Source organism: Meriones unguiculatus, chromosome 12, assembly GCF_030254825.1.
Source record: "Meriones unguiculatus strain TT.TT164.6M chromosome 12, Bangor_MerUng_6.1, whole genome shotgun sequence".
Taxonomy (NCBI): Eukaryota; Metazoa; Chordata; class Mammalia; order Rodentia; family Muridae; genus Meriones; species Meriones unguiculatus.
The window spans coordinates 89,786,817-89,811,722 of record NC_083360.1 but is presented as its reverse complement, the minus strand read 5'-3'; the positions used below and the strand labels follow the sequence as shown (position 1 = coordinate 89,811,722).

Here is a 24,906-nt window from a genome sequence, read left to right as displayed (position 1 = left end):
AGCATGATCTTTTCTAGATCTCACCATTTACCTGCAAATTTCATGATTTCTTTGTTTTTAATTGCTGAGTAGTATTCCATTGTATAAATGTACCACAATTTCTGTATCCATTCCTCTGTTGAGGGACATCTGGGTTGTTTCCAGGTTCTGGCTATTATGAATAAAGCTGCTACAAACATGGTTGAACAAATGTCCTTGTTGTGTATTTGAGCCTCTTTTGGATATATGCCTAGGAGTGATATAGCTGGATCTTGAGGAAGTACTATTCCTAATTGTCTGAGAAAGCACCAGATTGATTTCCAATGTGGTTGTACAAGTTCACATTCCCATCAGGAATGGAAGAGGGTTCCCTTTTCTTTACATCCTCTCCAGCATGTATTGTCACTTGAGTTTTTGATCTTAGCCGTTCTGAAGGGTGTAAGGTCCTGAGGAGGATGATTAATCCTCAGAAAGACAAATGAGATGGACATTGGAAGAAGGAGAAAACAAGACACAGGACAGGAACTTAACACAGAGGGCCTCTGAAAGACTCTACCCAGCAGTGTATCAAAGCAGATGCTGAGACTCATAACCAAACATTGGGCAGAGTGCAGGGAATCATATGAAAGAAGGGGGAATTAGTAAGACCTGGAAAACTCCACAAGGAGAACAACAGAATCAAAATATCTGAGCATAGGAGTCTTTTCTGAGACTGATACTTCAACCAAGGACCACTCATGGATATAACCTAGAACCTTTGCTCCGATGTAGCCCATGGCAGGTCAGTATCCAAGTGAGTACCCTAGTAAGGTGAATAGGGACTGTCTCTGACATGAACTCAATGGCTGGCTCTTTGACCCCTTCCCGGGGGAGAAGCCGCTTTGCCAGACCACAGAGGAGGACATTGCAGCCAGTCCTGATGAAAGCTGATAAGCTAGTTCAGATGGAGGGGGAGGAGGACCTCCCCTATCAGTGGACTTGGAGAGGAGCATGGGAGGAGATGAGGGAGGGAATGAGGGAGGGAGAGTAGGGTTGGGAGGGAATGAGGGAGGGATTACAGCTGGGATAAAAAGCCAATAAAATGTAATTAATGTAACAAAATAAATATTTAAAAAAGAGAAATGCAAAAAGAGAAAAGAAAAAAAAAAAGAAAAAAGAAAACAAAAAAGAAAAAGAAACAGAGAAGGAGCTGCTGTTCTGCCCAGTTGGGCTCCTGAACTCCTGAACTGACTCCAGAACTGACTCCAATTCCTGAGTCAACAAAAGACTCACCGTTTCGGAGAGTGTCAACCCCGACACGATGAAAGATGCTTTGGTAGGCGCTACTTAGAAGTGCCTCAAAACAGATGCTGAGACTCACACCCAAATATTGGGTGATGTATAGGGTGTTTTGAGGAAATAAATGTGGGAGAAAAGAGAAAAGAACATGGAAATGACAGGAGCTCCACAAGAAGACCAACAGAGACAACTAACCAGAGCCCAGAGGAAATTACCGAGACTGAAGCATCAACCAAGGACTGCATCAATCAATGCAGGAACAGGACCTAGGCCCCCTACAAAGATGTAGCAGATGGCAGCTTAGGCCTCATATGGGTCCTCTAGTAAGGGAAGTGGAGACTTACATTGGATGTGCACTCACGGGCCAGCTTTTTTTCATCACTTTCCCCTGGCAGGACTGCCTTTTAGGCCACAGAGAGAGGGAGGGAGGGAGGGAGGGAGGGAGGAAGGGAGGGAGGGAGGAAAGGAGAGAGAGAGAGAGGACAGACTCAGTCCTGATGCAACTTGATGACCTGGGGTGGAAGGGAAAGGGAGCTTCTATTTTCTGGGGAAAAGGGGAGGAGGGACAGAAAGTGGGACTGTGAGGGGAGGAGGGAAGGGACTACAACAGGATGTAAAGTGTTAATAAACAACCCTGGATAGCTGTAACATTCTTAAATAATAATAATTAAAAAAAAACATTTGGAGGCATCATCACTCTCCTTAAATTGTACTGAAGTGCTACAGTAACAAAAGCAGAAATATTTATCTTTGAAATTTAGCCGAAGACCCACACCTAAGTAGTTCATACACCTATAGACACCCGTTTTGGATTAAAAAACAAAAAAGCCCAAAACATACACTGGAATAAAAGACAACACCTTTAACAAACAGCACTGGTCAAAGTTGATGGCTGTACGTTGAAGGACGCAAATAGATTCATACTTATCACCTATCATTAAACTTAACTTCACATGGATCAAGAACCTCAACATAAGTCTAGATACACCAGTCTGACAGAAGAGAGAGTCAGCTATAGGCTTGAATTCATTCACACAGAAAAAGACTTTCTTTTTTGTTTTGTTTTTTTATATATATATTTTTTTAATTTATTCACTTTAATCCCGATCACAGTCCCCTCCCTCGTTTCATCCCATTCCCACCCTCTCTCCTCCCCCCCATCCTCTTCCCTTAGTCCTCAGAAAGGGGGAGCCCTTCAACCCCTACCAACTAACCCCAACCTATCAAGTCTCATCAGGACTACCTGCATCCTCTTCCTCTGTGGCCTGGCAAGGCTGCCCCACCAGGGGGAGGTGATCTTAGAACAGGCAACAGAGTCTATGTTGTAGATAGCCCCTGCTCCCCTTACTAGGGAACCTTCATGGAGACTGAACTTCCTATTGGCTAAATATGAGCAAGGGGCCTACGTCCTTTCCATGCATGTAGCTTGGTGCACCAGGCTTCCCAGGCCCCCTGGGCCCAGATTTGTTGGCTCTGTTGGTATTCTTGTGGGGGCTCCTGTCCACTCTGGGTCCTTTTATTCCTCCAGTCTTCTATAAGACTCCCTGTGTTCTGCCCAAGTTTGTCTGTGGAGTCTCAGCATCTGCTTCAATCTCTTCAGCATGTGCTGTCATTTGAGTTTTTGATCTTAGCTATTCTGATAGGTGTAAGACAGAATCTTCCATCATTTCTCCTATTGTAGTCTTAATTCAGATGGATTATATGTCTACGCACCCTGTACCAATTCCTTTATATAAAATTGATAGTAGGAATATCGAGTTCTCAAGGCAAGCATTTGATGTCTTTATTTTACTTTCCTTCTAGAAGCTGAAACAAACCAAGTGAAAGAATATTTGCGGATGAGACATAATTAGTTGTTACTCTAAGCTGAATACTTTCCTGACTGTCTTCATTGTGACATTCAAACTGTAAGAGCAACAGTTTAAATACCCTGTCCTTTTCATTGTTGCCTGGAATGATTGCCTGCTCTTTGATCATCAACTTCCTGGGAAGGTGGCCTTACTAGGCCACAGAGAGAGAGGATTCAGACCTGATAGGCTAGGGTCAGATTGTAGGGGAGGAGGATCTCCCCTATCAGTGGACTAGGGGAGAGACATAAGGTGGGGGGGAAGGTAGGGTGGGATTAGGAGGAGATGAGGGAGGAAACTACAGCTGGGATACAAAGTGAATAAATTAAATAATGATAATAATAATAGTAAAAACAAAAACAAAAAGCCTGTCCTATGTACCAAACCTTGATTTGTCTGAGGTACTTGATGTTGCTAAGGCTCCCAAGGGTATGTGAGAGATTCATACCTGAAGTGACTGCTACCATCTGAAGGAGGCAGAAGACAGCACAGTGCTCATCGAGAGGTATTCTTATAGCTCCCATTATACCTGTGGTGAGACAACAGTTATTGACCACTGGAAACTCAAGCAAAAATTGCAGGAATCAAATACTTCCATACTTTTCTATAACAACTGGCTTTTCAAGCAGAACTACACGCCATTTCAGACAATGAATAAGTTTATTGCAGTCATTTACCTCATGATGTTTATCATCCTACCATTTTTATTTGCTAAATCTGGCAGTCCTAGTTTCAGGAATGTTCCATGTAATGACTAGATTTTTTTTCAGACATTTCTTCCTCATTAGATGATCACATCCTCCCAGGCTTGATGCTGTATTTTGGTTTTGGAAATTTTATCAGGTCACCTGTCTCTCCCGATAAAGTTATGGAACTACCAAACAGATCCAAGTCTCAAAGGCTCTGTATTGTAAGTGTCTGTCACATTTAGCTAATTATATAAAAAATAATTAAACAGATTTACCTTTGCAGTTATTAGAGTAATCATGTTGGCCTTTTAGAAGGGTATGTGACTTTCTCTCCTGTACTCATTATTCTGAATTTTATTCTTATGTATAATTCATAATTAGAGTCATATTTTGAGTACCTTATGGTTTGTAAAGAGTTGAGGTGAAAAAAATTGTCATAGTCTTATATGAAGGTTTTTTTAAATCACCTACTTAGTATTTTGGCCTTTGATACAAGTTTCAAATGTAATAGTTTTATATTTCTATCACATACACTACAGGCTAGATACTTGTGTTATAGAGAAATGGAAAATTGAATGGAACTTTAAAATAAATCTTATGTATATATTTTCTGATATGTTCCTTATTTTTAGGAAATATAAAAATGTTTTTGAAATATTCTTCTTGAAATTAGAATATAAATACAATAAAATGTATGCATGCATATATCAAATACGTTTCACAATCTTTTAGAATTTTTTGTGTATGTGTGTCTCTGTGTGTAGTTTTACTTGCATATATGTGTGTTTTCAGTTGCATCCCTTGTGCCCACAGAGGTCAGAAGAGTTTGCTGGATCTCCTGGAACTGGAGTTAAATATGGTTGTGAACCACCGTGTGGGTGCCAGAATTACACCTGGGTCCTTTGCAATATCAAAAAGTACTCGTAACTACTGACCCATCTCAATATCTCCCTCTTTCTTTTTCATTTTATTAGTGTACATAAATTATACGTAATGAATGACATTATGACATTTTCATACATGTATGTATTTTGGATTCACATGCATTGCCCTTTCTTGTGCCCTCACATTTCCACTAATCTTTCTCTTTCCAACTGCCTTCCTTTATACTTTCATGTTCTTTTTTAAATTATTTATGTTTTTGATAATCTTCTTATTTTAATTAGGATATTTAAAGGACCATCATAAAGGTTTGTTTGTGAAAACATGGCTCAAGAGTGGCTACATCACTGAAAAGCATCTTTTCCCCCACCGGGCAATTGCTCTCTTCGTGTGAAGCCTCAGGGTGGGAGGAGGTCTCGTGAGTTTCAACAACTTGTACAACGGCAAATGATGGGATGAATCCTGTGCAGGTCTTGTTCAGGAAATCACAGTTCCTGTGAGTTGAAATATTTCCAAGGAAAATTAATGTCATATTCAGAAAGTCTAAGTTTCATTTCTTCTGACATTCTGTTAATGTGGTAAGTGAACATTTTATGTGCTACAGTGTGATATTTCAATATATAAAATTTTCAAGTTAAAATCTATTGCTTACCTCTTCCAGTTCTTTTAAAAACATACAGTAAATTTGTCTTTTTTTTTTTTTTTTGCTTACTCCAGACAGGGATTCTCTGTGTACTGGAACCCTGGCTATCTTAGAACTCGTTCTTAAGACAAGGCTGTCTCTGAACTCACAGAGACCAGCTTGCCTCTGTCTCTTGGGTACTGGGGTTGAAGGCTTGAACTGCCACATCTGGGTGGTTCAGTAAATTGTTGTAAACTAGTTTTCCTAGTAGAATTATTTCTCCTAGATAATTATATTTTAATACATCTTAAAAAGAACAAATATCTCTCACTTTATCATCTCTTTCCCCTTTCCATAGTCTAGTGATTATTCAGCTCTCTACTATGAAATCAACTTTTAAAAAATATTATTTAATTGATATGCAGTCATATTACTCTCCCTCTTCTTTTCCTCTCTCTAGCTTCACTTATATTACCCACTCTCAAGCCAATAGCATCTTTTCTTTATTACTCACACACACTCATTTTGTAATATACAAACATTTTTGTATTGTAATGTACAAACAATAGTTTAATTTTATTTTATTTTAAATTACAGTTTATTCACTTTGTATCCTAGCTGTAACCCCTCCCTCAAACCCTCCCAGTCCCACCCTCTTTCTCTTCTTCTCCTATGCCCCTCCCCCAGTCCAATGATAGGGGAGGTCTTCCTCCCCTTCCATCTGACTATAGTCTTGTACAATCACTTTGTAAATCAACCTGGTGCTTTCTCAGACAAACAGGAATAGTGCTACCTCAAGACCCAGCTATACCACTTCTAAGCGTATATCCAAAATATGCTCAAGTACACAACAAGGACGCTTGCTCAACCATGTTTGTAGCAGCTTTATTTGTAATAGCCAGAAGCTGGAAACAACCCAGATGTCCCTCAACGGAGAAATGGATACAGAAATTGTAGTACATTTACACAATGGAATACTACTCAGCAATAAAAAACAAGGAAATCATGAAATTTTCAGGTAAATGGTGAGATCTAGAAAAGATCATACTGAGTGAGCTGTCTCAGAAGCAGAAAAACAATAGTTTTTAAACAGTAACTTTATTATTGTAACGACAATAATACAGAAAAATGTATATTTGCATGAATATGTATGCATGTGATACACACACACACACACACACACATATACACGTATCCTGCTGAGTTTTTTTTTTTTTCTTTTTGGTGTGTATATAGTTTTTAGGCTGACCACTCTGCACTGGAAAACAGATATGGGGGCTTATCTCTGAGGGAGGCTAATTCTACTTCTTTAGAGGAGTCATTAGTTGACTGCAGTTCCTTGTCTAGGGGTGGGACCCCTGGGAGATTTCTGTTTTCACATTAACATGTCTGTTAATTGCATTGTTCTGGTCCTTTTCATGTAGCTATTTCTAGGATATAAGTTATTAAACTTCCAAGTGTGACTGAAAACATGAAGTATTTGTCTTCTTTGTTGGCCTATTTTAGAAATTGCATTAAAAAAAGCACATTGTAAAAACTCAGCAGGGACATCCCACATGTTCTATCCTTTTCTGATTTTATTCACTACAACTAGATATAACAGAGACGTTATTCTGGGAGAAGAACATAGGATGGGGACAAGTCTCCTTATTACGTGTGTGACAAGTAATAGCCATACATATATATTTTCTTTAACCCTAATCAAACCACGCTCCGGAACCTGAGCTCAATATCCCCTAAGAGTCAATGTTACAGAGCTTTGTCAACTGACCCATAAAGGAAACTTGGGTGTTATTCTTCAAGCAGGAACTAACTCACTGTCTTTCTGGACCCCAAGATTTACTAATCTATAAATATACTTCTAAGTCCTTAGAAATTGTTTCTTTTTTTCATTTTTTTTAATTTTTAAAATTTTTCTATTAATTACACATTATTCACTTTGTATCGCCCTGTAGCTTCCTCCCTCCTCCCCTCCCAATCCCTCCCTTCCTCTTCCTTCTCCACACATGCCCTTCCCCAAGTTCACTGATAGGGGAGGTGTTCTTTTCCTTCCTTCTGATCCTAGTCTATTAGGTCTCATCAGGAGTAGCTGCATTGTCTTCCTCTGTGGCCTGGTAAGGCTGCTTCCCCCTCAGGGGGAGGTGATCAAAGAGCAGGCCAATCAGTTCATGTCAGAGACAGTCCCTGTTCCCATTACTATGGAACCCACTTGGACACTGAACGGCCATGGGATACATCTGTGCAGGGGTTCTAGGTTATCTCCATGCATGGTACTTGGTTGGAGTATCAATCTCAGGAAAGACGCCTGTGCTCAGATTTTTTGGTTCTGTTGCTCTCCTTGTGGAGTTCCTGTCCTCTCCAGATCTTACTAATTCCCACTTCTTTCATAAGATTCCCTGAACTCTGCCCAAAGTTTGACCATAAGTCTCAGCATATGCTTTGATAGTCTGCAGGGCAGAGCCTTTCAGAGGCCCTATGTGTCAGGCTCCTAATTTGTACCCTGTTTTCTCCTTCTTCTGATGTCCATCCTCTTTGCCTTTCTGGAAGGGGATTGAACATTTTAGCCAGAGTCCTTCCTCTTGATTAGTTTCTTTAGGTGCACAGATTTTAGTAAGTTTATCTTATATTATATGTCTATATGAGTGACTATGTACGGTGTGTGTCTTTCTGCTTCCGGGACAGCCCACTCAGGATGACCTTTTCTAGATCCCACCATTTGTCTGCAAATTTCATGATTTCCTTGTTTTTTATTGCTGAGTACTATTCCATTGTACAGATGTAACACAATCTCTGTATCCATTCCTCAGTTGAGGGGCATCTGGGTTGTTTCCAGCTTCTGGGTATTACAAATAAAGCTGCTACAAACATGGTTGAGCTAATGTCCTTATTGTGTACTTGAGCCTCTTTTGGATATGGTATAGGAGTGGTATAGCTGCATCTTGAGGAGGTGCTATTCCTAGTTGTCTGAGAAAGTGCCAGATTGACTTCCAAAATGGTTGTACAAGTTTACATTCCCAGCAGCAATGGAGGAGGGTTCCTCCCTTTCCACAACTTCTTCAGCATCTGTTGTCACTTAAGTTTTTGATCTTAGCCATTCTCATGGGTGTAAGGTGAAATCTTAGGGTCGTTTTGATTTACATTTCCCTGATGACTAAGGAGGTTGAGAATTTCTTTCAGTGTTTCTCTGCCGTTCCATATTCCTCTATTGAGAATTCTCTGTTTAACTGTGTTCCCTATTTTTTAATTGGCTTACTTGAGTTGTTGCTTTTTATTGGAGAGATCAGGGATACAAGGCACATACCTGAACATAGTAAAGACAATATACAGCAAGCTATAGCCAACATCTAAACTAAATGGAGAGAAACTTAAAGCAATCCCACTGAAATCAGAGACAAGGCAAGGCTGCCCACTCTCTCCATACCTCTTCAACATAGTTCTTGAAGTACTAGCTAAAGCAATAAGACAATTAAAGGAGATCAAGGGGATACAAATTGGAAAGGAAGAAGTCAAAGTATCACCATTTGCAGATGATATGACAGTATACCTGAGTGACCCCAAAAATTCAACCAGAGAACTCCTTCAGCTGAAAAACACCTTCAGCAAAGTGGCTGGACACAAAATTTACTCAAAGAATTCAGTAGTCCTCCTGTATACAAGAGACAAAAGGGCTGAGAAAGAAATTAAGGAAACAACACCCTTCACAATAGCCACAAAGGACATAAAGTACCCTGGTGTGACCCTAACCAAGAAAGTCAAAGACTTGTATGAAAAAAAATTTCCAGTCTCTGAAGAAAGAATTAGAAGAAGATATCAGAAGATGGAAAGATCTCCCATGCTCATGGCTTGGCAGGATTAACATAGTTAAAAATGACCATCTTACCAAAAGTAATCTACAGATTCAACGCAATTCCCATCAAAATACCAACACAATTCTTTACAGACCTTGAAAGAAAAATTCTCAACTTCATATGGAATAACAAGAAACCCAGAATTTCCAAAACAGTACTGTACAATAAAAGACCTTCTGGAGGTATCTCCATCCCTGATCTCAAACTGTACTATAGAGAAATAATACTAAAAACTGCATGGTACTGGCATAGAAACCAACTGGTAGATCAAAAGAATCGAATAGAAGACCCTGAAATAAACCCACACACTTACGGACACCTGGTTTTTCACAAAGATGCCAAAACCATACAATGGAAAAAAGACAGCATCTTCAACAATTGGTGCTGGTATAACTAGATGGCTACATGTAGAAAAATGCAGATAGATCCATACTTATCACCGGGCACAAAACTAAAGTCCAAGTGGACCAAAAATCTCAATATAAAACCGGACACATTAAACCTGTTAGAAGAAAAAGTGGGGAAGAGCCTAGAACTCATTGGCACAGGAGACAACTTCCTGAACAGAACACCAACAGCACAGGCTCTAAGATCAACAACCAATAAATGGGACCTCATGAAACTGAAAAGCTTCTGTAAAGCAAAGGGCACCGTCATCGAAACAAAACGACCGCCTAAAGATTGGGAAAAAAATCTTCATTAACCCTTTATCTGACAGAGGACTAATATCCAGTATATGTAAAGAACGAAAGAATTTAAAAAGCAACAAATCAAGTAATGCAATTAAAAAATGGGGGACTTGTTTCTAAGGAGACAGTATTCCTTCTCAGGGGGCACAAGGAAGAACAAAAATAGAAGAAATAAAAATTACCTTTGAAGAAAAACCATATCCTAAAATATTAATACATCCCCTTACTTACCTGAGCTTGATTATCCCAAGTCAACTCTTTGTTGTCTCTATTAAAGCAGAGGTCGAGTCATCTAAGTTTCAGATAACTCTCATATTAGTTTCCCTGACCCACAAAGCATGCCAGAGTTAGATGATGATCAGGGAAACCAACTACTTACACAACTACTCCTACCCTGAAAGTCTGGCCACATAATTCTGTAAACCTAATACTTAGGTGTCTTCCCCAGAAATATTCATAACCACGCACAAATGAGATTGTTGTTTATTTCAGTGACTGCATCTGGCATTACTCAATTACTAACAAGACTTACCCAGGGGAAAACCAAATCTGACCCAGGGGAAAACCAAATCTGACTCATACCTGTCGTACACTGAGTGCTGAATGAAAAGCTATGAGGAATGTATTTTAAATGCTGTACTTTCACATAGAAAAGGGAAAGAATTGTAGAAGCACAAAGGAATAGTCTTAAGTTCTAATGTTCTTCCTACAGTTAACAATAAACAACAACAACAAAAAATACTAGCAACGAAATAACCAGTTAGTCCAGTTAAGCAAAGGAGCAAAGTAGTTGCCCAGGCTGACAAAGCAACTATGTTTTGAAAACACAAAAGAAAGTAGTTAGAGGGAGGAGCAGCCCTGCTAGGCCACAGAGAAGGACTTGACAGCCAGTCCTGAAGAGACCTGATAAACCAGTATCATATGAAAGGGGAGGAGGTTCTCCCCTATCAGACATGGAAAGGGGCAGGGAGGAGATGAGGGAGGGAGGGTGGGATTGGGAGGGAAACAGGGAGCAGGGATACAGCAGGGATACAGAGTTAACAAACTGTAACTAATATTAAAAAAATTAAAAAAGAAAGTAGTTAATATAAAATACTCATGGTAATTCGCCATAGCTTGACTGGGAGAAAGGATGGGGAGGAACAATAAGAAGCGAGCTTCAGGAAAAAGTAAGGCGGGTTATAACACTCTAGAAAACATATTTGATAACTTAAGTATATAAATATATACAGATATATATGTCCACTCAATTCTTTTAATATATAGATATATGTATTAATGTTTTAAATAGATACCATAGTTACTTAAGTATAGATGAGCTATGAATATGAATGCATATGAAACTTGTGTACATACATCATTTATAAAATATTGCAGAGATTATGATCCTGATAAATGAACATAGCCTCTAATCTGTAAGACCCTTGCCCAAGGACAGATACTTCCTAGAATGCTAGAGGCTATTGTGTATGCAAGCATGTGTTTTCAATCTCCTACACAAATTTGTTTAACCTGACCGCACTGGATACGCTTGAGCACTTGTAGACAGGAAATATGCATGCAGGAAGTACATCAGAATGCATGTCCCTGATTAGACCTGGTGGGAAATGTGCAGCCTTATAGGTTTGCCTTAATAAGCTCCTTCAAAATGTAACTTGTGAACAATTTCTGGAATGGACCTGGCCAGTGTCATTGTTCTGGCCAGTATTTAATTAAAACTTACTTCAAGTTTGGCTCAAATTGTGGTAGTAGTCTTATTCTCAAATGGCGGGCCCAGGGGCTACACTCTCTAGCTTGCCCACCTACTCAGGTCTCACCGTTTCTTCACCCATCTCTGTCATGGGGGTTGGCAGAACTTCCTCTTTTCCACCAAAGAACTTACCTCTCCCATGCTCCTTGGCTGGATGGTTTTTCTCTCTCTTTTTTTTTTTTTTTTTTTTTTTGGTCACTCCTGTCTGCTCTGTATTTCTGCTCGGTTGAGATATCCTCAGGGAGTGTGCAGCTATCCTTTTCATGGCACCTTTGACCTCCCCAGAAACCCACCTTCTTCTCCCCTTAATTAATTCATTTCCACCCCTGACCATCCTATCCTCTCCGTTCCAGACTTGGTTATCGATAAGTTTGTTATATCTTTAGCCCTGTGGATGCTGCTTACTACCAGCCCGTTTTAATCCATTTCAAAAACCCCTCTCCTTTTGCATTCCCCATTCAATTCCCCGTTTAGAGGACCCACAGATGTGGACATAAGCCCATCATTACCAGGGACTTCTCATGCCTTTGACTCACTCTGAAACATCCCTGTTCTTCCTGTGCCCAATCCTTCCAGTGCTCATCACCTGGTCCAGGACCTCTGACTCATCGATGAAGTATTTATTCCTGTTCACCCATTGTAACTAATTCCTAAACCTTCCTGTTGCAGGATATTGACCCAGTTGTGAACCCCAAGATTGTGTGTAAAAACCTGTTTCTTATTTGATGTGGTTTAGCCCTCATACACACCTTTAGTCCAGGAACTTCCTGTGTATTGTAAACAGCTTATTATGGTGTGATTCAGCCATCCCTAGCACATACCTTTAATCCAAGAGCTTTCTGTACACAGGATTTAATAAAGTTAATCCTAGGTTAAGAGGCAGAGCAAGAAACCAGCTGACAGGGAGTAAAGAATAGGAGGGACTTTGAGTTGAAGGGTATTTAAGACAGCATATGGAAGTAGAAGGAGCTTTTAGCTCTTTGGCGTAGGCTTTAGCTTTCTAACTCTCTGGCTTTTGGGGGATTTTAGACTTTGAGCTAGCAAGCTTTTGGTGTTGGGTTTTTTGATGTTTTCCTCCTGGGCTGTCAGCTTAGCTAATGAGTCTTTTGAGTTTTTTCCATCAGGAAGGTCAACTGGGTGCTTTCTCTGCCTCTTTGAGCTAGCAGGTTTTTACCCCAGCATCTGGATCCTGGGTCTTTATTAGTAAAATAGAACAGTTGAGATTTTAGTATTTTTAGAAAACAGCATTTGACCTTCATCATAGTAAATAAATTCATTCCCAGTACCAGGAATGAATAATCCTTTATTGAGTTTTTTGGCCAATGGACAGACAGCAAACATTATAGGCTATTCTGAATCCTATAGCCACAATAAAAACACAACTCATAGACCATATGGACATTATAAAATTCAGTTTATTAAATTGGCTTACAGAATAGGATCTAGAGAGGCAGATCATCCACTAACATATCAGTCCATGAATCTGGATGATTTTGGAATCTCATTCCAGTAGGGAAGTTCCGGGAGATCCATGGAAAGTTGGTGATACTCAATCCACTTTAGGAAGCCAAAGATGTTTGATTTTATCATCAGAGGATGGTGACAGCAGCAGTGGTAGGCCATGCTTCCTCAGGAAGAAGCAATGGCAGGCATGTGACAATGTTTATTCTTTAGACTTTGAAAGCAACACCCACTTTGAGCACAGATTCCCCCCCACACCTTCTCACCCCATTAGTTTTCCCTGTAAATACACTGTTTGTAGCCACTGTTTCTAGGAATTTTGTCTGGAATGAGTAAAGGACAGAGAAAAACCACTCCCACAATAGTTAGAAAACAAAATAAAGAAACAGGATGGGGCCATGGTCCCATTTTTCCCCGAGGGCATCTCTACATTGTTTACCCACTAGTGCTTATTTATCAAAGGTTTCACAGTCCTTCAATATTACTATAATAGGGATCAAGTTTTTACCACTTGGACCTTTGAAATCTAAACAGGAGCAGTGATGAACATATTTGGTTTTTTTTTTTTTTTTTAAGCTGTAGACTCTTCATCCCTCATTCTGTCTTCTTAGAGCAATCCCATTGACTGTTATGTTGGTTGCATCTCTGTCATTTTTGTTTGGTATATTCTTTATTTTTCTTACTGTAATAGAGGTTAGAACACAGGATAAATCATTATCTTTCAAGTTCTCTGATTAGAAGCCATAATAGGTAGAGTGGTGCAATATGTAGATAGTTATCTTATCTATCCTGTTTCTGTGGTAGTTCCAGCTATTGATATTCATAAACTATGTCATAAATACAGAGATACCTGTTGGTAAACATGAAATATTGGCTCTGGGACCTTGTTGCTACAGTTCCTTCACAGGGAGAGGGAGAGAGAAACAACATCTGCTCATTATTCTAAGGTCTCAAAATTTAAAAAAGAAAGGCATAATCCCATCAAAGTTCTTGGAGGGAGATCCAGCGAGATTATTGAGCTTACTAATAGGCCGTAGGTAAGGCATTAGGTACAGTGATGTGGCTACATCTCCACTTCCAGCAACAGGATGTACTAGAGAAGCCTTAGCCAGCAGGGATGAGGGCTTCCCCTTAGCCTCATGGATAAAGTCACTCTCCTCTCCTCTCTCTTGGCCTATCTACTCTAGCTCCATGCAATTATGGAGGATTTGCTACAACATGTGGTAAAGAATCTCTGGATATGTAAGTGAGAATCTTATGAGGAGCCATAGCAGTAACCAAGCTTAGGTTAGAAAAGGTCTTTTGTAAGGGGGTACAGTGAGACTTCCCAGGATGGCCATCCCTTGGACTAGGCATTGGTCACTCAAAACTCCTGTGGATGTAAAAGTCCATTCAATATTCAAGTACATTATATAAAATGATACAGAATATGTTTATATCCACTATTTATTCATATACATACTTCATTAGTTAAATAATCTCAAAGTTTTTTATAATACACAATATAATGGAAATACTAAACTGATATTTATGACACTTTTTCTTATTTTTATTAAATTTTCTCTCATATAATATACCCGAACTGCATTGTCCACTCTCTTGAGGTTCTATGATATTATTTAAGAATATTTATCAGCTTTTAAAATAAATATTTTATTAATTATTTGTAATCTTTGTACATGTTTTAGCATATTCAACCCCTTTCCCCAACTGTCTTCTCTTAAGAAACTGAGTGAACCTTGGCTGCTAATAAATTATAAAGAGAAGAAAAGACCTGTTTTAGTCTTACTGTAATGACTCTTCTAGTTTACTTACATTGTGATGTGTATCAATAATAATGCAATGGTTGTGACAGTGAAAATCGTCACCAGAAATGCTACCACTATTGCCATATTAACCATCCACTTATTGTACAAGGAAAATAAGGGATCTGAAAAAGAAACTAAGAAAATTTAAAAATTAGAAAATTAGTGAAGCTGTGTACCAGACAAAAAGAAGTTAAATATCATTTTACTAACTCTTAGAATTTTTTAGAGCTGAATGTGGTAATACAGCCCATAATCAACATTCAGGAGGCCGAGGTAGGAGGACTGAGTCCAGCCACTGTTACTCAATGTTACTCTGTATCAAAAAGAAATAAGAGGAAGGAAGGAATAAGAAAGGAATAATAGGAAAGGAAAGAAGGAAGATAGGAAGGAAGGAAAGAAGGAAGGAAGGAAGGACGGAAGGAAGGAAGGAAGGAAGGAAGGAAGGAAAAAGAGAAAGGAATGAAGGACGAAAGAGACAGAGAAAAAATAAAGAGAAAAATGATTTAACCTGTAGAGACATTGTTTTGCTACTTTTAGTGGACTGATTCAATCAATTCTTACAACTATATAAAACAGACATTTTATCTTTTGCTGTTATGCTCTATTATCAACTCTGATTTGATGCTCTAATAGGATGAAAATTTAGAGAAATTTCAGAATGTATTGATGGAATTTTGTGTTTAAGAGACCTATAAATCTTTGGAGACCATATTGTAGTAAGTCAGAAAACTTGACCTACAAAATTATCCACACCTACTCCATGGGAATTTGAAACATGTTCTATTATATGGGAAAAGGAGTCTTTTGGTGTAATTAATGCTATAAACCCTAATAAAAAGTCTTTCTATGATTATTTGGGTGGACCCAATCCAATAATATAAACTTTTAACAACAGGTGATACTCACTAGCTGGAGTCAGAGTGAAGACACAGAGTGATGTAAGACTGAAAAACACCTGACCCTTCATTGTTTGGCAAGTGACATGGGAAACATGATGTAATTCAACTCTGTTTCCATATAACATTAGCAAGAAAACAAGGTTCCATAACCTCCATAACCTCCATAACCACAGTTGCAAGGAGCCAAGATGGCCCAACAGTATAAACAATCCTGGGGATGCACAAATGGAGCTCCAATTAACAATATAATTATATAACCTATACAATTAGAAGCTATACAAGGGAAGTATACTGGTTCTTCCTTGGCCTTCTGGAAAATTTCATGTTTAATCCAGTGAAACCTATTTAAGGCTTTTGACCAACAGAGCTATAAAAACAAATAAACCTTGATTTAAGTCACTAAATTTAAGGTAATCCGTTGTGCTTATAAGAAAAGATGTAACATGGAAAGGACACAATGAATTCTGGTAATAGATCCTAAAGAAACAAGGACTTATGAATAGATTGACATTAGTTTCACATTTATTTTTAAGGTGGCTTAGTGAACTTCAAAGGAACATTTAAAACTGGGGAAATTATTCCTGAAGAAAATGAGAAGTTTGTTTTTAAAAAGTCATAAAAGAAGGACAACCTGGAATCCTTGACTGAAGGGAATAATAAAGAAAACCAAAAAGCAACAGAGAGCATCAACAACATAAGAGCTTTAATCAAACAGAGTAATCAAGCCTTAAACTAAAAAAAGAAAGATTAAGTAGATTTATTCAGACAAAGAAAGAAAAATAAAATATGAAAAGAATAAATAAATTCTATATCACATGGGAGACATAATCAGACAGCTAACTTTTGCATAATAAAAGTTACGGGAAGAAAAGAAAGATTATTAAAGAAATAATAAATATAAACCTCACAACTCTGGGAAAACATGGAAGCATCAGGCTACACAAAGATCAATGACATGTAATGACATTCAACCCACAGTTTTCACCAGCTCATCTTATATACAAACTGTCAAAAATAAAAAAGAGCCTATTAATACAAAGCTGAAACCATGGCATCTACCATAATAACATTTTAATAAATTAATCTTGAATGCCATGTAGATATCTATATAATATTATCTAAGAAAGGAATATGACTTTGCCATTTCCCTAACACAGAATACAAGATATACAGAGGCTGTAAATAAATATCACTAAGAAAAATTCCTAAAGACTCAACTATACAATCTATTTCGTGATATTCTGGGAGTATCTATGAACATACAATGATACATATATCATGTTATTCCAGTGTGCTGGTAGATGCCTTTAATCTCAGTGTTTGGGAGGCAGAGACATATGGATCTCTGAGTCCAAGGCCAGCCTGCTACAGAGGTAGTTCTAGGACAGCCAGGGCCACACAGAGAAACCTTTCTCGAAAAACCAGTGATGATGATGATGATGATGATGATGATGATGATGACAATGTTAAGAGACAGCCCAAGAAGGCTGAACAGAGATGATCAATTCCTCAAAATATGGTATGCCTGACCCTTGAGCTCCATTTTCTGGCCCACAACTCAGCCTGCTTTCCTCGAGGTCCTCTGGCACCACAAAAGAAGAACTATTTTACTACACAAAAAGCACTGGTTCACTGGTTATTCCAACACAGCTGTAACATTAAAAAAAATGACCTTAATTCAATCTCATAAAAATGATAGAGGCTTTTAATGATGAAATGAATATGCCCCTTTAAAAGTACATGAAAATACAATCAAACAGGTGGAGGAAAAAAATAAAACTGTTCAAGTCCTGAAAATGAAAATAAAAGCAATAAAGAAAACGAAAACTGCAGTAATTCTGGAGATGGAAAACCTAGGTAACTGAACAGGAACTAGAGATATAGGCATCACCAACAGAATACAGAGAAAAATCTCAGGTGTAGAAGTTACAATAAAAGAAATGATACATTGGTTAAAGAAGGTATATATTTAAAAAGTTATTGACACCAAACTTTTAAGAAATCTGGGATACTGTGAAAAGACCAAACCAAAGAATAATAGGAATAGAAGGAGAAGATTTCAGCTCAAAAGTCCAGAAAATATTTTCAACAAAATCTTTGGGTTAGAAAAATTTCCTAACCTAAAGAAAGAGATGTTAGCCAGGTACAGGGGCCCACACCTGTAACCCCAGTACTCGGTGAATCAGGGTCAGGCAGATCTCTGTGGGTTCAAGCCAGCCTGGTCTACAAAGTGAGTCCAGGACAGCCAAGGCTTTACAGAGAAATCCTTTCTCAAAAAACCAAACCAAATCAACAACAACAACAACAGAAAAAAAATGCCTATAGACACAAAGAAGGCTTACAGAACAGCAAATAGATTAGATGAGAAAAGAAAATCCTCTCACCACATAATAATCAAAACACTAAATGTACAGAACAAAGATCACCTGGGGCAAAGCCAGCAGAGGTGAGCTGCAAGCTGTCCCTGACAGCCATCACCTGCCTTCATGAGGAGGTTGAGGGGGGTGGCAGGAACATTCAGTGAAGAGTCCTCTTCACCAATTCCATCCCTACCTGATTCATCTGGGCCAAAGCCAGCACAGAGGTGAGCTACGCTCTGTCTGCTGAGCTCCCTTGTCAGTGTCACTGCTCTGCCTCCCTTCAGCAAGAGCCCTATTGGACCCTAGGAACATTCAGGTCCCAGAGGGGAGCAGTACACTGTTCTCTGAGATCCATTGTCAGCCCCAAGGGTTTGGCTGTCTCCCTGAGGAGTCTTGCATCAGGAATATCCAGTCAAAACTAGGGATAGTCAGATAGCTAACGGCCAGCATAAGAACACAATCTACAAGAGCCAGGGCAATATGGCACCATCAGAGCCCAGGTATCCTGCTACAGCAAGCCCTGGATATCCTAACACAGCGCGAGAACAAGAGCTTAAATCCAACCTTATAAAGATGATTGAGGCCTTTAAAGAGAAAATGAACACATCCATTAAAGAAATACAGGAAATATAATCAGACAAAGGAAATGAATAAAACTGTTCAAGATCTGAAAATGAAAATAGAAGCAATAGAGAAAACATAAACGGAGGGAATTTTGGAAAGATGAAAAACCTAGGAAGAGAACAGAAACTACAGACACAGCCATCACCAGCAGAATACAAAAGATGTACGAAAGAATCTCAGGAGTGGAAATTATGATTGAAGAAACTGACACATTGGTCAAAGAAAATGACAAATCTAAAAAGTTTCGAACACAAAATATCCAGGAAATTTTGGACACTATAAAAAGCACAAACCTAAAAATAATAGGAATAGAAGGAGAAGAATCCAAGTTCCAAGGACCAGAAAATATTTTCAACAAATTCATAGAAGAAAACTTTCCCACCTAAAGAAAGAGATGTCTATAAACATACAAGAAGCTTATATAACACAAAATAGATTGGAACAGAGAAGAAAATCTTCTCACCACATAATAAAACACTAAATGTATAGAACAAAGAAAGAATATTAAAAGCAGCAAGAAATAAGCCCAAGTAACATATAAAGACAGACCTATTAGAATTATACCTGACATTTCAATAAGAGACTCTAAAAGCCGTAAGTTCCTGGGCAGCGATTTTGCAGATTCTAAAAGACTACAGATCTCAGTCTACTATATCCAGCAAAACTTTAATAGCCATAGATGGAGAAAACAAAATATTCCACAACAAAACGAAATTTAAACAATATATGTCAACAAATCCAGACCTACAGATGATACTGGAAGGGAAAGGCTAACCAAAGGAGGGTTGCACCCAAGAAAACATAGAAAATGTATAACTCCACACCAGCAAGATCAAAAGAAGGGAACAACACACACAACAGACAACACACACCCACAGACATGGAACACTACCATCACCAACATGAAAATAATAGGAATTAACAATATTGGTCCTCTCCAGGTCATACTAACTCTCTCATCTTTCATATAGAGCTCCACAAGGACCAAATATATCTGGGCACAGGGGTCTTTTATGAGACTGATACTTTAACCAAGGACCATTCATGGAGATAACCTAGAACTCCTGCACAGATGTAGCCCATGGCAGCTCAGTATCCAAGTGAGTACCCTAGTAAGAGGAAGAGGGACTGTCTCTGACATGAACTCAGTGGCTGGCTCTTTGACCACCTTCCCCTGAGGGGGGAGCAGCCGTGCCAGGCCACAGAAGAGGACAATGCAGCCAGTCCTCATGAGAGCTGATAAGCTAGGGTCAGATGGAACAAGAGGAGAACCTCCCCTATCAGTGGACTTGGAGAGGAGCATGGGAGGAGATGAGGAATGGAGGGTGGGATTGGGAGGGAATAAGGAAGGGGCTATAGCTGGGATACAAAGTGAATAAACTGTAATTATTATAAAAATAAAAATTCAATAAAAAAATTAAGGAGATAAAAAAATACCCAAAATGAAACAGGACAGTGTTTTCAATATCTTCAGAAACTGGGTGTCCACAAGAATGAAATTAAAGCCCTGTCTTGTAACCTATACAAAAATCAACTAAAGAGTTAAATGTAATGCTAAGACCTGAGATTATAAGCATCCTAAAGAAAAATATTGGTTCAAGGCTTGGCAAAGACTTTCTAAATATGAAGTCAAGGGCAAAGTAGAAGGAAAAAAAGTCAAGCAGAACTTCAGGAAACTAAAATGCTATGCACAGCAAAGGAAATGATCAACAGAGTGTAAAGGCACCGAGACCTTCAGAGTGCCAGAAAAGCGTTATGAACCGTAGATCTGATAAAGGTACTGTCACACCCACCCACATGCACACGGCAATTGCATTTTCTTCCTTGTTAGTGATATGCAAAGCAGTACCATAATCAGTTGCTTATAAAGTATCTATGCAGCAGTACATAATCCCCCTCAACTCATTAATTCTTTCAAAATAGCTGACTACACACATGTAATCATTAAAGCTGATAAACCTCCTATAAGGAGGAGTTAAATGCTGATGGTTCTTGAAATGGTTGAAATAATTCATATCTTGTGTCTCTTCTCTCCACATTTTCTCCTGTAGACTATACGGAAGTTATAATAAGCACATACTTGGACAAAGATGTTCAGAATAGTTTGGGACTAGGTGCTTTATTTTCTGGGTATTTGATTGTGATGTAAATGCAAATTGTTTGCCTTTGGCAACAAAACATAAGGAAACTGATCTTTTGAGTTTTCCTTATACCACAGAGTTTAATAGCGATAATGAAAGTTTCAAATAAATAAAAAAAAATCACACAAAGACAGACATCTTGGCAAATAAGAGATCTAAAGGTATGGTACCACCATTAACACTATTTACCTCTGTTCCGTAACTGCAGATACTGAAGAAAGATTATCGCAGAGAAGACTATGAAACACAGGAATTGCAAGACCATTACTATGGTATTTAATTTATAGAAAAGTGCTCTGCATCCAGAGTTACATCCTAGGACACAGAAAGTTAGACTTAACAAAAGGAGCTTATCATGGGAGACAGTCAGTAGCCTAAAGAAAACAATCTGCAAAGGTAAACATCATGGTTCTACTTAGTCATCCCATAAATAGAAAGGAAGCATCAGGCTTGTTTTATGACTAAGACATCTCAGTTGGACTTGTAAGACTACCAGACCTAAGAGAACTTTCCTTTTCTGACCTTAGCAACCTAACGTAGAACAGAATCAGTGGCTGGGTAGACTGGAGACAGCTCAGCTCAGAGGAGTCCTCATCAGATTCAATCTTTTTTTAAAAAAAATTTATTAGTTACAGTTTATTCACTTTGTATCCCAGCTGTAGTCCCCTCCCACATCCCCTCCTAATTCCATCTTCCCTCCCTCTTCTCCATCCATGCCCCTCCCCCATCCACTGATAGGGGAGGTCCTCCTCCCCTTCCATTTCACCCTAGCCTACCCAGTCTCATCAGGACTGGCTGCATTGTCTTCCTCTGTGGCCTGGTAAGGCTGCACCCTCCTCAGGAGGAGGTAATCAAAGAGCAGGCCACTGAGTTCATGTCAGAAACAGTCTCTGTTCCCCTTACTAGGGACCCACTTGGACACTGAGCTGCTATGGACCACATCTGTGCAGGGGTTCTAGGTTATCTCCATGAATGGTCCTTAGTTGGAGTATCAGTCTCAGAAAAGACCCCTGTGCCCAGATATTTTCTCTCTCCTTGTGGAACTCCTGACCACTCCAGGTCTTTCTATCTCCCCCTTCTTTTATAAGATTCCCTGAACTCTGCCCAAAGTTTGACTATGAGTCTCAGCCTCTGCTTTGATAACCTTCAGGGTAGAGTCTTTCAGAGTGGTGGCCTACCAGATTCAATCTTGAGCCAGTGAAGCTGTGAGAACAGCATTAGCTGAAATAAGGGAAATGATTTGGGTCCATGACTTCTGAAAACAGAAGTGGCTGGCTCCTTCAGCAGTGCAGAAAACACTCTCTGCTCTTCAATCTGCTAAGACCCTACTCAGAAGCTCACTCCCTTTGCTGAATTGACAGCACACACTGTTTTTCCACAGAATACCAGATATATAAACATAGCATAATCTTCATATCGCCTTCCAGAAACGATGAATGAGATTTTTGATTTAGCTCAAAATATATTTCAGACAAGATAGCACAGTTTTGACTTTCAGTGTCTGAAAACAGGGAATCAGATATTGTGTTTGTGTCTATGTGTCTCTCTGTGTGTGTCTCCAGAATCACCATTGAACATTTCATGTTCACTGTGGAATAGATCATTTCAATTATTCAGTGGCCTCCACAGTCTGGAAGATTACAAGAAAAAACTTGAAACCAAATAATGAACATTATAGCATAATGATATGGCATGAAATGTGGAACCAAACATATGTGTAGGTCAGTCTTGGCTATGTCATTTATGATCTGTATAATGTGGTATTTCCTCACCTCTAATTATATGACAGTAATAGAACTACCTTTGAGAAATAATTTAGATCAATTAAATGAAATGATTATCACAATGCTTGCCATAAAAAGTATGCTCTACAACAATCAATAAATGGGACCTCATGAAACTGAAAAGCTTCTGTAAAGTAAAGGACACTGTCATCAAAACAAAACGACTGCCTACAGATTGGGAAATGATCTTCAACAACCCTTTATCTGACAGAGGGATAATATTCCTCTGTATATATACAGAACTAAAGAAGCTGAAAAGTAGCAAACTAACTAATCCAATTAAAAAAATGGGGAACAGAGCTAAACAGAGAATTCTCTATAGAGGAATATCGAATGGCAGAGAAACACTTAAAGAAATGCTCAACGTCATTAGCCATTAGGGAAATGCAAATCAAAATGACCCTGAGATGTCACCTTACACCCATCAGAATGGCCAAGATGAAAAACTCAAGTGACAACACATGCTGGAGAGGTTGTGGAGAAAGGGGAACCCTCCTCCACTGCTGGTGGGAATGTAAACTTGTACAATCACTCTGGAAATCAATCTGGCACTTTCTCAGACAACTAGGAATAGCACTTCCTCAAGACCCAGACATACCACTCCTAGGCATATATCCAAAAGAGTCTCAAGTATACAATAAGGGCATTTGCTCAACCATGTTTGTAGCAGCCTTATTTGTAATAGCCAGAAGCTGGAAACAGCCCAGATGCCCCTCAACTGAACAATGGATGTAGAAATTCTGGTACATCTACACAATGGAATATTACTCAGCAATAAAAAAATAAGGAAATCATGAAATTTGCAGGTAAATGGTGGGAACTGGAAAGGATCATCCTGAGTGAGCTGTCCCAGAAGCAGCAAGACACACATGGTATATACTCACTCATATAGACATTTAATATAGGATAAACCTACTAAAATCTGTGCATCTAAAGAAACTAACCAAGAGAGAGGACCCTGACTAAAATGCTCAATCCCCATTCAGAAAAGCAAAGAGGATGGACACCAGAAGAAGAAGAAAACAGGAAACAAGTTAGGAACCTGCCACAGAGGGCCTCTGAAAGGCTCTGCCCTGCAGACTATCAAAGCAGACACTGAGACTTATGGCCAACTGTTTGGGCAGAGTGCATGGAATCTTATGTAAGAAGTGGGAAATAGTAAGATCTGGAGAGGACAGGAACTCCACAAGGAGAGCAACAGAACCAGAAAATTTGAACACAGGGGTTTTCCCAGAGACTCATACTCCAACCAAGTACCATGCATGGAGATAACCTAGAACCCCTGCACAGATGTAGCACATGACAGTTCAGTATCCAAGTGGGTTACATAGTAATGGGAAGAGGGACTGCCTCTGACATGAACTGATTGGCCTGCTCTTTGATCACCTCCCCCTGAGGGGGAAGCAGCCTTACCGGGCCGCAGAGGAAGATAATGCAGCCACTCCTGATGAGACCTAATAGACTATGATCAGAAGGAAGGAAAAGAAGATCTCCCCTATCAGTGGACTCGGAGAAGGGAATGCGTGGAGAAGTGAGAGAAAGGGAGGGATTGGGAGGGGAGGAGGGAGGGAGCTACAGGGGTTATACAAAGTGAATAATGTGAAATTAATAAAAGTTAAGAAAAAGAAAAAAGTGTGCTCTAAATATGTCTTATGCATTAGTAATCTATGGATTAAATAAACTGATAGAATGAATGGATTCTAACTTCTCTTGAGTCACATGATCTTTAAATCAACAGTAAATTGTAGCTTTCTTCCATCACTTTAAACTCAGGCTTCTTAGTGAATTATCTAATCACTGTTCCCCGCTTTGTTATTTAGCTTCTGAATTATTGTGTCTCCATATAGCAGTTTTACTCATATATATATATATATATATATATATATATATATATATATATATATATATTTGTCATTGGGATCAGAAAGAGAACTGATTTTTTTGTGTGTAGGTGTTTGCCTACATGTCTGTCTGTGCATCACTTGTATGCATGATGCCTATAGAGGCTAAAAAATTGTAATGGATCTCCTGGAACTGGAGTTACAGACAGTTGCAAGCCACCATATGGGTGCTGGGAATTAAGCCCTGGTCCTCTAAAAAAAAAATAGGCAGTGTTCTTAACCACTGAGTCATCCCTCCAGCCCCAAAGGTTTTTCTTGTTAATAACTATTGTTTTTTAGGTATTAGATTCCTATATTCTTACAGTATGATACATACATTTAGTTTAGGCATAAGATGAGACAGA

At 38.9% G+C, this 24,906-nt stretch overlaps 1 protein-coding gene across 1 annotated transcript in view; it reads right to left on the bottom strand.

Moving 5' to 3' along the window:
- LOC110542713 (selection and upkeep of intraepithelial T-cells protein 2-like) overlaps positions 1-3,631 on the bottom strand; it is a 42,841-nt gene extending 39,210 nt beyond the window's left edge. Inside the window, exon 1 of the mRNA XM_060365219.1 lies at positions 3,553-3,631. Coding sequence (XP_060221202.1) covers positions 3,553-3,628 — 76 coding nt within the window. The 5' untranslated portion in view covers positions 3,629-3,631. The remainder of the gene's footprint in view (positions 1-3,552) is intronic.
- Positions 3,632-24,906: the final 21,275 nt, after the last annotated feature.